Genomic DNA, 13,732 nt, shown 5'->3' on the forward strand with positions numbered 1-13,732 from the left:
GGAGAGAGGAAAAAAAATTATAGAAACTGAAAGAGAGAGAGAGAGAGATAGGAGATACGTCTCAATAATGTCTAGAAAGTCAATACTGTGTCTACAGATGGAGAAGTGCACGTTGCTTGCCCTTTGAAAGCTTCTCCGCAACTTTGTCATTAATACTGTCAAAGTTAAGAACACATTTTAATGGAGTTCAGCGGCAGTTGAACACATTCATTCCCGCAGCCCATAAGAAGAAATGCTAGGAGACTTTAGCCTAAAATATCCAAGTAGACTGGAGATGCCTTGGCCAAGTTCTGGAGGAGGGAATGGATTTCTTTGATGTTGAGCCTCATGTGAGGCTCTCGTTGCCAACAGCCCAGCATCAAGTCATACACTTCCTTGGGGCATGTGCGAGGTCGCTGCAGGACTCGGCCCTGAGTGATGCACTCAATCACCTACAAGAAATCACAGAAAAAGATCAGCACAGCTGTGCTAACTACATGGGAAGAGAGTTCACAGAAGAGTTAACTGCTAATCGCCACAGCAGCCTCTCTGGTGGCAGTCACCCAGCCAACTCTGCCAAGGGCTGCGTTTCTAGGCAGACACATGAGCGGCAGGATGTGATCTGGAAAAATCACTGTAGTGTAAGTTGTCGACAAGCAGTAACTTCACCGACGTTAAGTTCACCCATGTTGCCCCTTCCACTCGTGAAGGAATGATGGCCAGGAAGTAATCCCATACCTCCTCTCTCTAACCATCCATCAATTGTACCTCGCCTCAGAAGGAGGCTCAGTTTTCACCCTGCTTACACAGAGCGCCAGTGCCTCTCCCTCCCTCACTCCTTCGTTAAACTTACAAGTATCACTGTGGCTTATGTCTGGAAAGGAGTTACTTGTGACTGCCTGGAAATCAAGTGGTCTCTAGATTACTTCAGTCTACTCAAGAACGGTTTTGGGCAACAGCTCTGCAACAATGACATGTACAATACAGAACTAAAATCACCCAAAGCCTTTTCAGGAGATAGCTAAGCTCCTTTTCATTGCCTCATGGTCTTTCTCAATATCCAGAGCAGACTCTGTTTCATACAAAGGAAAAAGCTAAATTCGAACTGGTATAGTTCTGCTTGGACAACTTCCATCCATCCTGGGGAGAAAAAAGTGAAAAGGAAGAATCTCAACCACAAAGTTCATGACAATACCATAAATGCCTGATATCAAGGGTTTTGCTTTTACTAAATCAATCTGTTGCTGTCCCTTCTCCAGAGAAACTATACCAACCGTTAACATGTCAGTCTTCCCAATGCAGTTTGAGAATGTATTATTACACACACCTCATTGTTTGAGAGCTGATACCATGGCTGCTTGCCATAGGTGAAGATTTCCCATAATACAACCCCCAGGCTCCAGACATCACTTTCTGTGGTGAACTTCCTGTACATGATACTCTCTGGAGGCATCCAACGAATAGGCAGCATGGTGTGACCCCCAACCTGAGAAAAACAAATAAAAGAGTAAGAAATAATTCCTCCATACCCTCACAGGGAAGAGTATCAAGACATTAGATAAGGATAATCCATCTTTTCTTTTTTTCCTGTCTGATACCATCCATTTCAAGCAGCTTTTGAGACCTAGGGATTCATAGTCCAAACTCCTCTTCCTCCAGCAACAATCACTACCATGATAGGTTTCTCAACAGAATATCTAAAGATGTTGTTTCTCAAGTGCCAACTCATCTTTAACATTTACTTGGCACACCCTACCCAAGGAACAGGAAGCTCTATAAAATTATTAATTTAGCCTACCAACCCCCTTCAAATTAGGCCAGTTTTACTCTCTATTTTAACACTCAGGAAACTACAAAAGATTCATGAAATGAAATCTGCACTGATGATTCTCCTAGAAACTCAGCGATATCAACTGAAATCCATGAAGACACAGTGGTCTAACTGCATGACACCCTAGGATCAGGATCTGTATGGTTCAGTATCCTAATTTTGAGCCATGCCATAAATCTGATAATTTCTTCGATAAATCTGATAATTTCCAAAGTTAATGCATCAAATAATTTTGTTCCACATTAACTACCCAGTCCTACGCAGCTTTTAAAAAAAAAAAAATCAGTGCTTTGGATATATTCCCTTGATAATAAACAACTTGTAAGACATGAGCTCCTATCCCAAATCAACTTGTGTGGAATGAGAACTTTCACTGCATGAATGCCTTTCTGGAAGCCTCTTAAAACATTTTTCATTTTTCCCAGAATGCTATACTTCCTTAAAATTAGGTTTCCTAACCTTAATTTAGATTTTAAAAAAATCTCTTATTACCAGTTTCTAAACAATTTGTTGTTCCTGGTATGTCCCATTCTGACAGGATCACATCGATAAAGAAATTCACTGAAGTACTTTTAAAATAATGTAACTGCTGAGATACTGTGATATAGATATATAGATATTCTGATTACTTTTGCATCAAGTTAGCTATGAATATTTCCAAGGGGGGAAAAAAAAAAAAAGGAAAGCTTTTTCAAGGACATCTAACTTTTGATTAACTCTCATTTTCCTGTCTGAAAAGGTATTTAGTTATGAAACGACATCTGCACTTTCAAGATTCTGTCAATTCAAAATATCATTTCTCCTTGTGCGACTTCACATTTGTCATTATAAATAATGCCCTCCATGTTCTCATATTGAAAGCGTAAATAGAAGGAAAACCCAACAGAAGTTCAGTAAGGGTTCACATTATTTCTAAATCACTGGCAACATCCATTTCCAGCTATGTGTCAGTAATTCAGTGTTAGCGCAGCATACCAAAAACACAACTATGGGTTTGAGAGCTCACCCTGTTGCGTGCATCATCACAAGTCAACACTCGCTACTGACTCCATAAAAAAAAGTCCTGCTAAAACGTTCAAAGACTCAGTCTATTACTAAGCTCTCAGTCTCCTCCCCCTACATGAAACATCATGCGAGCAAGGGAGGAGTATTTTTGTTGGGATGCTGAATGAAAGGCAGTGCTCCTGAGTTCAGTTCCTGGCAGATTTGCTTCTGACTCAACGCAGGTTGCTGTGCACAGGTTTCAGAGATGTACAAAAAGAGACCCAATTCCTGTGGCTTTCTGCCTAACTTAAAAACGTACATGTGAGAGCTCCATTGACAGAGAAAGGATACCCATTTTTGTCCATTCGTCTCAGTGTTCAGTTTACCCTTTTGGCAGGCAGACTGGCTGTAAGGCTCTGTGCCTTACAGTATTTTTAATCATCTTTGACTGAGAAAGTCACTCGATGTGGAGAGTCTGAAGTAACACACGAACAGGCTGAGATGCAAACAAAGATTCAGTTTCCCACCTTATCACAACCTAAACTGACATGGCAACCGAACAGCTCCAAATCACCACTTTTATGCCCATCTTGAGAGGTATTTCATTAGAAAGTCAGAAAAGTTAGCCCCTTAAAAACATACAGTCACATAGACCCAGACAAAGGGCAAACGCCATTAAAAGGCGGTTAGTGATGAGAAGCTTTTGGCCTCATCAAATATTAAAATGGCTCTTAGATCTGCTCATCATATAACCCCTGCTACTGGTTCTTTTCAGCAATTTCTTTGACTCATTCCTTAAAAATTAATGAAAGCTATAAACAGTAAAATATGTGTCTCTATTTTTTCACATTTGTCACATCTTAGATGAAGAGATTCTGAAAAAGCAATTAAAAAACAAAACAACCACTCAAATCTTCTTTTCCCAGGGTTCCTTGCTACAGAACCACAGTGTATTTGTGGTAGGACTCTACGCTGAGTTTCCAATATCATTCAGTAAAATGAACGACACACCTTTAGCGTGACCATGATAAATTGCCACCGAACGATGTCTCTGCGATGAACTGATCTGTAACATCACAGACCTAGCTGTCTCTCTTTGCAGTCATAGCAAGACTGACTCATCAGTATTGACACCAGGAATTCAATTTACAGATAAGCACAAGCCACAGGGCTCTTTGGTGTTCTTCCCACATCATCTTGTCTGGAGCTGTGTCCATTTCTGTCCCTGGAGGCAGAAGACTTCACTGGACAGAGTACTTGTCCAGGACTGAGAAGTCCTGAGGTCTCTCCATCTCTATCGTTGCCAATATTAATCATTTTAGGCAAAGCTACTCCCAATGCATGAGCATCCTTGTGAACATAATATTTCATGCCTTGCAAAGCACCAATAAAAGTATTACAAGGGGTGCTCTTCCTGGCAGATGGCACTGCAATGAAGACGGGATATCCATGCAACACTGAGCACCACCTGTGGCAGGCTGAGCATCTCCCTGTGTTCCAAGAGCACCTTCATTTTCAACTCAGATTTCAGTTCAGCTGCATCAAAAACACAGATGAGGGCCTAGCCAAAGGCACTTCTTCTAAACGCACATTTCCCTCTCCATTAATGATCGGTGGTTATTGAGCCAACACTCACCCAGCTCAGAAAGGCATTAAGGGCTGTGTTAGGTATATGCTTAAAATGAAGCGCGTGCTTCAGAGCTTTCTTGAACTGAAGCCTGGGACTTGACACCGCTGTTCACAGGATGCCTGAAACAAATTGCCAGTCAGCTGTGAGCTTCTTTCGATCTTTATAGGACTGCTGAGTCCAAGCACACGTAGATACACCTCAACAGTAGGGAAGAGAGGTGGACTGCCTTTTTGCTCTTGTTGTCAAACCCTCAGGAAGGCTAAGGGGTGTTTTCCAAGAAGGACCAATAAAGGAAACCATGACTACACTGACCAAATTTTAAAGTTGCTGAGTGCTTCAAAGGGATGCCTTCTGCGTATGCTTCAGTAAGAAACGGAAGTATTACACAGCCCTCAGATATCATCAGCATTCTGCGGATGAAGCCTCTGCTATGCACCCTGTGATTGCAGTGCTGCTTGATACACATAATTTTAAAATGGCTGTGTGCTAAGCAGACTACAGCTGCAGGTAAATAACATCTTTACATTCAGTCTAGCTAAGGTTATGACAGTTTTAAAAGCATTACAATTTTAACTTAATATGCTATCACTTTAAAATCCATACTGTAACTGTAAAAATGCTGCAAAAATTACCATTTACAGATATAAATTCGGGTGTATTTTCTCGATGCTTACCTGAAAGCAGCTGCATTATGATGGTTTATTTTTATTTAGAATTGCACTTCTACAGATCCCTTCTGGGACTTAAGTACTCACTTCCAAATATCAGTTTATGAAAGCAAGCACTCCCTAGCCCAGCCACAGCCTTGAATTAAGTTCACTAGCTGCTTTTTCTAGCAATACAGGGCTAGAATCTAAACCAGAAAGCCTAGTGAATGAGCTTCTGCAATGTGCAAATTATCCACAGGGAGGAGACTGCTAAGCCAGATCAATGAACTACGATGTTCCCTAAAGAAGCACTTTGAAGGGGAAACCACCACACCTTTCCATGTATGAAGCGTTGCACTTTGGACAATACAATGCCATTCCACTTGTCATCGCTTTCAGCGCTCATCTCTTTAATGAATTTAGCACTTCGAAAGGTGCCACATAAGCTGACCTTTAACATTGTTTTCATCTATTTGCAAACACAAAGCTTCAAGGAATTGCTGTAGAAGCACCATGTCTTAGCCTTGAAGCAGGGCATCTAGTTCTAGAGTTTGCCAAAGTTTGTTCACTTTCTGGCTTCATATGTTCCATGCTCTGCTTCACAGGCACTAGGGAATACGGCGAGGCTTATCTAATGCAGAACTTTCAGTTTTAAGAAGGACGCCAGGTCTGAAATACGAAATTCTATGCAAGTTGATTTTTGTTGTCCAAGGGTCTGCACACATCCATTCATCCATCCATTCATCCATCCATTCATCCATCCATCCATCCATCCATTCATCCATCCATCCATTGAATATAAACTCAGCTTTCTTGTACATTAATATTACTGCTACAGAGAAGAGCTGTCAGCTCATTTTCATCAAGCTAAAGGCAGGCAATTCCCTATCCCAATGTCAGTACCGTGCCCTGGTCAATCCTTCAACTTCTCCTGCCCAACTGCCATGGGAAGCCAAAGACCTGATGCCTGATGTTTCTGAGCAAATGGATATGCTCTCTTACAAAGAAGAAGCAAATGAAGCCTTGTGCCCCTGCTGGGAACAGGAGGCTGTGGGTGGAGCTGAGGGAAGTCACCCTTCAGAGATATGGAAGAAATAGGCCATATGTGGGGCTGCACAGGTAATATGCAAGCCAGGGGCTGGGAAAGACACAAGAAATAATGTTGCTAAGATGACCACTCAATCAATTCACACCATGTTTATGCCTTACTCATTTGTACCAAGAAGAGGGAGGGCTGAATGGATTTGCCACACTTTTGCAATGCATGCCAGCTGCAACCCGCTCTTACCACAGCCTTATCATAGCAGCACTGGGGTCTGTGGTGCTGATTGTACGACAGAGGGCTTTGGGGCTCCAGAGCCATGCCGTAGGGTGCTGCAGGGGCTGATGAAAGGACAGGACAGGGACTAGCCGAAACAGGGAGTAATCTCTCTTCCTCTTCAATGCTGCTGGCCATATTTGGAGAGGCTTCAGAACTCTGGGAGAGGACGTCAAATCAAACCCCTAGCTGTTGCAGTCATTGTATTACATAACCCTCTCCCCTTTTTTTTCAATTTCTGGCTTTAAGCAGTTGATTACTCTGAATTCATGCAGTAAAAAGCACAGCAACCAATTGCATAGTCTTGGAAAACAGACTTCCTCATTTACGTTCAGCGTTCCCACGATTCCCACAGAGTGACATTGCAGTAATGTGTCACAGCGCTTTGTATATTCTCTAAAGACTAGTGATGCTTTTTCTGCCAACGGGATAAAAGTAATCTTTTCACTTCGTGAGCCCAATGAACACGAATGATTAACCCATGGGTTTCAGCCCTGATCCTGCCCAATGCCCTGTCTGGCTTGCCTGTTGCATCCCTCCAGAGCCCTCCTGATCTCAGACCTTTTGCAATTCAGGGTGGTAGTCTTGAAAGCAGCAACACAGTTCAGCATATGCTTAAGTTAACTCTCATGTGGCAAGTATATACTCAAGGCTCTTTAACACAACTAGATCTTAGTTTGCCACACTGAAACTATGATATACCTTTTAATTCATTTGTTCACCCCTTCCTAAAAAAGCATCCTGTATACTTGCGGGATTACTGCATTTCAGGGCAATTCTTGCTATTTATGTTTTGGTCTTCTGACTTGTTTCTCCATCTCAGGATGATATAACTGCAAAGAAATGTTCTCTGCAAAAATTACCATGTCTTATTGCTAAAACTGAAAACCTCTCCTCTCTTGGTGAACATCTGCTCTTTCCTCCTCATAAAATGCTGGCAAATGTTTCTCTCAGCACAAGAAAAAAATCCATAATTGTTACATTCCTTCCATGCCCTGGCCTTGCAGACAAAGTCAACATATCCTCTTAAAAATCATCTGTTCTGCCATGTCCACTTGCAGAAGAGCAATATACTATTTTCACCGTCATAACAAGCCATACCACTCCAGCACATGAGGCTACTGAATTGTGAATTCAGATTATTAGCCAATAGTTGAAGTTGTGTCATTTTCACTTTTAACCCTGCTTCAGTTTGTCTCTATTCAAAAGAGGCTTATATCTAATTTTCTTAACTAATTCTATCAGTGGTCTTGTCAGAAAACTGAAAGAGTGTCTAAAGCAACATCTATTATATCATAAATTCTCTCTGCAGTTGTACAACATCAGTTCAATATCATACATCAACTTTGTGTTGCTGGAGATGAAGTTCTTCTCATTAGTCTCCATGAAACCACAAGCGGTATGGAGAAGATGAAGAAAGACTAATTATCCAGAGTTTCACACAATGCAATAACCAGAAGACAACAAAAGAAATTTGTAAATGGCACATTCATAACAAACAAAAAGAGGCACTCTGTCACATAACGTGTAGTTGCTTGTGCAGCTCTGCTATAGGATACTGCCAACCCCCAAGGCTTACCTGGGATCAAAAAGTAATTAAACACACTCGTGAAGGATAAAAACTGACAACGGCTATCAAACACAAGGATACCATCTCTGGCCCAGGAAGTTCCTGACCTGCAGAGTGCTGGAGGCTAAGAGAATACAGGAGGGAAACATTAATATATGCTTAACCTGTTTTCATACTATTCTGCAGGCACTGGTTACAGTGACAGGATCCTGGACGAGAAGGGCCTTTGGAGAAGCTATTCTTATGTTCCTATGTAGATGGGCCACACATTGCAATACGGAGCTCTTATCCAACTTCTTAGCAATGCTTATGGAGAGCTAGAAATGATTCTGCCAAAAGGGTGGAAGGAGCGATACCACATGGAATTAAAACATGTGAATGACCTAATGTGTCTTACAATTCGGCATCTTCTAAAGACCTTTTCAAATGCTAAGTTGAAAGTATAGAGAAATTGTATCTATTGTTGTGTTTTACACAACACAGTGTCATACTGGAGCAGCCAAATATGCAGGGTAATTAATAAACTGTAGTAGTTCCTGAATTACAGAGCACTTACTCTTCCCAGAAAGGAAGATGAGATGCCCTGGAGGTAAGATCAGATGAGTGCTATGAAGAAGATGACATGATTCACATCTCTGATTAAAAGAAATGTCCCCTATCAGAGGGACAGAAGGAAAGTTAACTGAGTGGAAATCTGCAGCACTGAAATCATCTTTGGTGTCCCAGGATGAAGTGTACATGAATGAAAAAAAGAAGTCTATTCTTTTAATTAATATAATTTCTTTTACTTTAAAATGTGTAAAATTTCTAGTGTTAAACAATAAATGGTAATCTAAGTGAAAAGAAAGGGAGGTATACCATGGTGAACTGAAAGGGAAGCCAAGCCTATTTCAATGAATTCAGTTGACATCTAGATTTGTTTCTGGGAATTCAGGACCTTGGTGAAAAAGCGGGGAGATTAGATTACTACAAGCCAGAGAAGACCTGGCATGTTCAACCAGACGGCCTCTTCTTTCTAAAAGATCTTGTATTCTTCTAATTTGCCATATCAAGCTATCCCATAGCAACTGGAGATCACTCCAGTGGCATGACTTGCCAATCAGAATATTGAGCTCACGTGAAGTCCTGTGTTTTGCTTTACAAAAAGTCGTCACTGTATCACTTGTACTCTATCGCTATTTTCACACCTGAGTATCTACTGGTTGTACCAGTGGATGAAGAGAGGCATCAGGTACCAGCAGAGAAGCAGCAGGAAAAACTCATGTTAAAATCCTCACAGCCTCTCGGATGATCATCTAATGTGTCCAAACCAACAGTAAAACAATTTCGCAATGCAATATTAATGAACTACAGCTACTGCCTTTCTGATTTTCAAAGTAAATAGTTTACAAAATATCAAATTCCACTTTTATACTAGCCCCAAGCAGTCTGGGCTACCAGGGCCAAGGAGGTTTTAAAAATAACCTTTAATGCATCATGCATTGGAAAACTGGCCTCTTCGAGTCTGTACCACAGTTGAAATCCTGACTGTTCTCTGCTTTTTTTAAATAGGGGGTTTGAGGTGTAATATGACCAGATGCTAGCTGAACTACTCAGTCAATATCAACACATAGCAGTTAGTTGAGGGCAGACTCTGAAAGCCAAGTATCATACCACATAAGCCAGTTTGGGTTCACTAGGAAATCTCTACTCCTGATGTCAAGTCTGAAAGCTATTTCTCAAGTACTAGAGGTCACAACTCTTTTCCACATTTATTTTACTGAAAACCACATTTTTCTCAAAGTTACTGTAGGTTAACGCAGCATGTCTGGCTCTATCGCTCATGTCAAATTACATCACAGGAGAAGAGCAGGGCAACAGAGCTTGGTTTGTAGCTTTACTTCTCCCTTGTGAGTCACAAAAGCATTTCTGTAACTTACATCGCATGGGAGCACCACAAAAAATTTTTAGTTGAAATGTCTCAGATGTTCCAGTTCTTTGAATTCTGTGAGATAGCATCTCCCTTTCCCTGGCTGGTAATTTATCACATGGCTTACCAATACTAAGATTAAGAAACTGCCACACACATGTGAGGCAACAAAACGAGTACAGTCTTTAGTTTCACAAATCCAATTTGGGCAAACCTGCTGAGTTCCCGCATCTTTCCCACAAGTGAAAGAGGTTATTCTGAACCATCAGTGCAAAGGGGAATAAGCTATTTTGGCCTGTTCACAGACTACTTTTATGATGCTAGGTAAGTTATGTCAGATCAAATCTGCCAACTACTGCCTGCCTGAAGAGAGTTCAGAGATGTTCTCTCTTCAGCCAGAAGCATCAAGAAGGCAGAGCAAGGTTTCATGAAGTCAAAGGAAGACCAATAATCTTACTACTTCGGAGAATGAGGAACTGCTCTTTTCTGTGAAAACTTATCTCTACTTGCCTAAAGAGCAAGGGAGAAGTATGATCACAACCACAATCCTGATCTGTCTTCAGTGCCTGCACTGGGAATGTCTACACTGGTAGTGTCAACAGGCTAATTTAAGTCTATGCAGATGGATAGCCACACTGGCAGGGCTCTGAGAGGCTAAACTATACTGGTCCTCAGCCAGATGCTAATAAACAAGGCAACAGCAAGGTCCTTGTGCTCATTTTCCTTCTCTTCTGCAGTCTTGATGATGTTTTCTGCTTCTCACTTTCTCTGGGCCGTAATTTGTTTACATAAACCGGAAAACACAAAAGAAAAGTTTCACTAAAATAGAACAGAAAAAATTCCCTGTTGTTTTCCTTCTATGAATTCTAGTTTTTGTCTCCTCACTTTTAGCATGACATCATTCTATGAGTTGAAACAGGAATTTGCTCTGAAATGAGGCATTCATCAAACAACACGCAATATGATCATTAAAAATACCAGTAACTGCTATGATTGGAAAAAAAACCCACTACTTATTCCTATGGAGCTTGCAAAATTCTAAATTGTTCTTATCGGATTCATATGTTGAATTATTCCTCAAGCCATGCTTAAAATATTGTTCTCAGACACAAGAGCCAAAGCATAGCCCAAGCAGTGATGAAATTATTTTATAGCTCTTGGCTGAATTTCTACACTGCTGTAAAGGGAGAATTTATACCAGCAGAGGGCTTGGAACCACAAATTTGGGTTTTGGTTTTGTATATAGTTTTGGCTTTTTTTCTTGATTCTTTTCAGTTCCTGTCTCTACCCTCAGCACTATCATTTTCCATTCGGGAAACATTACATGGCATTGTGTATACAATGGCTCTTGGAATTCACCTGACTGTGTTTGTTTAACACCAACACTGAGCTGTAAATTTTGCCTGTGATGCTGAAGCATCTCTCCTTCTGCCTCTCAAATAAGGCCAGATAATATTCCAACATGCAAGCATTCACAGAAGGTGTCAGTCTAGTAAGAAATGTCCCCTAAAACTTCCCTGGGCGCATCCGTTCCCTGATGGCATGTCATCAGGGGGGAGGTTTGGCCTTCTGACATAAGGCCTGCTGAACTTGCTCATTACTAGGCGATTCTGGGCAACAGAGGAAGATCACAGAGTTCTTTGAAAGGATTTAGGACTCTGCGCCAGCATTGTTGCATTTCAGGTACGGGCTCTCTGGAGATTTAAGACATACGTATTTCCACACCACAGATTGTGCAATGTTCTACTGACATCCTTCAGCAAACGCTAGTGGTGTGTGGACAAAGGAGAAGAGGTGGGTGGGAAGAAAACCCACAACTACACCTACTCTCCCTGCTTTTCCTTCACGCATTTTGCAGTGTCCCAGAGGAGCATTCTGGAAAATCTCCTACCTCCTCTTAGGATGAAGCTCCTCTTTACCATAACCATGCAAGCACTGAGGCAGCTCTTTCCTCATGTATGCTCATCTTCCTCTCTGGATGAATAAGAATCCTATTGAACATTAAGTTCTCTGCTTGCTGTCCTGCTGTAACACTATAATTAATTCAAAATCAATGGATAAATGTAATTTTAGTTTCACTGCTCAAATAAAAGTTGGATCTGTAGTAGAACTGAGAGCTCAAGGGTTAGATGCCTCATTTTTTTAAAAAACAAGCTTCAATTTTACACCAAAATTAGTTAGGACAGTAATTTAATTTTTGAGATCTCGATTGTTAAAAGTGCAGGTCGACTGTACGATTTTCAATATAAATCTTACATGCAGCATTCTCAGACTCCAGAGTGGCCTAGATTCAAGGAGGTCCTGGAGACATTTGAAGTAAGCCAAATGGGAAATGAATGTCTCATACTGTTAAGACAACACATTTCAGTTTGTTTTGGGGTTTTCTGAGATTGTCTACAGCCTCAGTGTTTTGGACAGTTCAGGAATACTTTGGGCTAGGACTCCCAGATCAGTATCTGTCAAAATCTGGTACTAAAACAAGATGTATTTAAATTAGGCTGGCACTAGTTTTTTGACCTATGCTTATATAATGCCTAGGTCAATGAAGTCTTATCTACAGAAGGCTCCTACACACCCTTGCAGTACATGTCATACATAATAATAACACTTCTTCTAGCCACTTGTAAAAAATTACAAATGGGCTCACCACAGCAGCTGCACTTTAACTTGTTTACATGATAGTGGGTTACTGTAGCCCTAATACTGTTCGTGAGCCTTTGTACTTTAGAGTATTTTTCATCTGCTTCAGATGAAAAATTTTGAAATATTGTTCCATAAAGGCCGTATTTCCTTTTAAAGTCATGCTACTTTATAACACTTTTTGGACATGTTTAGGATGATCCACACAGAGTATTATCAAATGCAGTCAATGATGTTCTTATTAAAATGTTATGTGCTTCAGGCCTTAGCGTATAGTTTTCTTTGTTTCCTTGCCAGGCAAATCTATTATTCTTTCTGTGTATTAGGCTGTCACCTTCATCTAACCCTGCATCCTGGCCTCTGTGGTTATTTCCATTGAAAACATTCCCAGATCTTGCATCTACCAGGGTATTTTCATTTTATGGTTCACTGTGGTCTACAGGAAGAGGACGGCTCTGTGGTTCCCATTAGCCTTGACCCCATACTTAGGGTGCAGCCCCATTTTGTTTTCCTTTCCTCTCTGTCAGATAGGACACTTCAAGACACTTCAGTCATTGAGCTAACTAAGAGGCTTTTGTTAGCAAAAAGCAGATGCACCACTAAGTTCACTCCTGAAAGGATCTTCCTCCTGTTATGACGATATTGAGTTTGGAAACCCACTGTATTGTGCAAGACCCACTCTGTATGAATGCTCCAGCTTTCCAGGACATCCAAAATGAATGTTACACAAGTCTCATGTTCATTTTACCGGTTGGCTTATGAATGACTAGCTAGCACTGCCAAAGGAGGGGGCCTTGCTAGCATGGCAATTCCATGTGAATACTGACATTTTAAATGAATGTCCTCCAAGCTGCTAAACCGTGTATTTGATCTGTTTTAATTTGCTTTTGAATTCTTTTGAACACTTTGCCTAGTTGTCTCTGTATGAGTGATTGGGTACTCTGCTGCTAAGAAGGTAGTGAAGGAACGAGATGAATTTAAGATCATGAGGTGTAATATCCATCATAAAATGTATGCTACTTAATTTTGACACATTACTTACATCTAGTTACACACGATAATATTTATAGCATTGTAGTAAACGCACTGCAGTGTATTTGGTAAGGGTACTTAAGTCTTACTCAGATCTCACTGTTATGGTCAGTATGACACCTTTGCTAGAAAGCAAGAGGTGAATCCAGCTTTCTGTGGGAATTGCTGAGCTAGGGAAATAGTCAAGTGGGA

At 40.9% G+C, this 13,732-nt stretch overlaps 1 protein-coding gene across 4 annotated transcripts in view; it reads right to left on the reverse strand.

The window, feature by feature from the left end:
- Positions 1-245: 245 nt before the first annotated feature.
- The window catches only part of NTRK2 (neurotrophic receptor tyrosine kinase 2), a 202,918-nt gene continuing 189,431 nt past the window's right edge, over positions 246-13,732 (reverse strand). For all 4 annotated transcript variants that reach the window (XM_086628706.1, XM_086628705.1, XM_086628704.1 and 1 more), the window contains 2 exons: positions 1,307-1,465; positions 246-431 (listed from right to left, as the gene is read on the reverse strand). In XM_086628706.1, coding sequence (XP_086484832.1) covers positions 246-431; positions 1,307-1,465 — 345 coding nt within the window. The remainder of the gene's footprint in view (positions 432-1,306; positions 1,466-13,732) is intronic.

The sequence above is a fragment of the Tauraco erythrolophus genome, chromosome Z (assembly GCF_009769465.1).
Source record: "Tauraco erythrolophus isolate bTauEry1 chromosome Z, bTauEry1.pri, whole genome shotgun sequence".
Classification (NCBI taxonomy): domain Eukaryota; kingdom Metazoa; phylum Chordata; class Aves; order Musophagiformes; family Musophagidae; genus Tauraco; species Tauraco erythrolophus.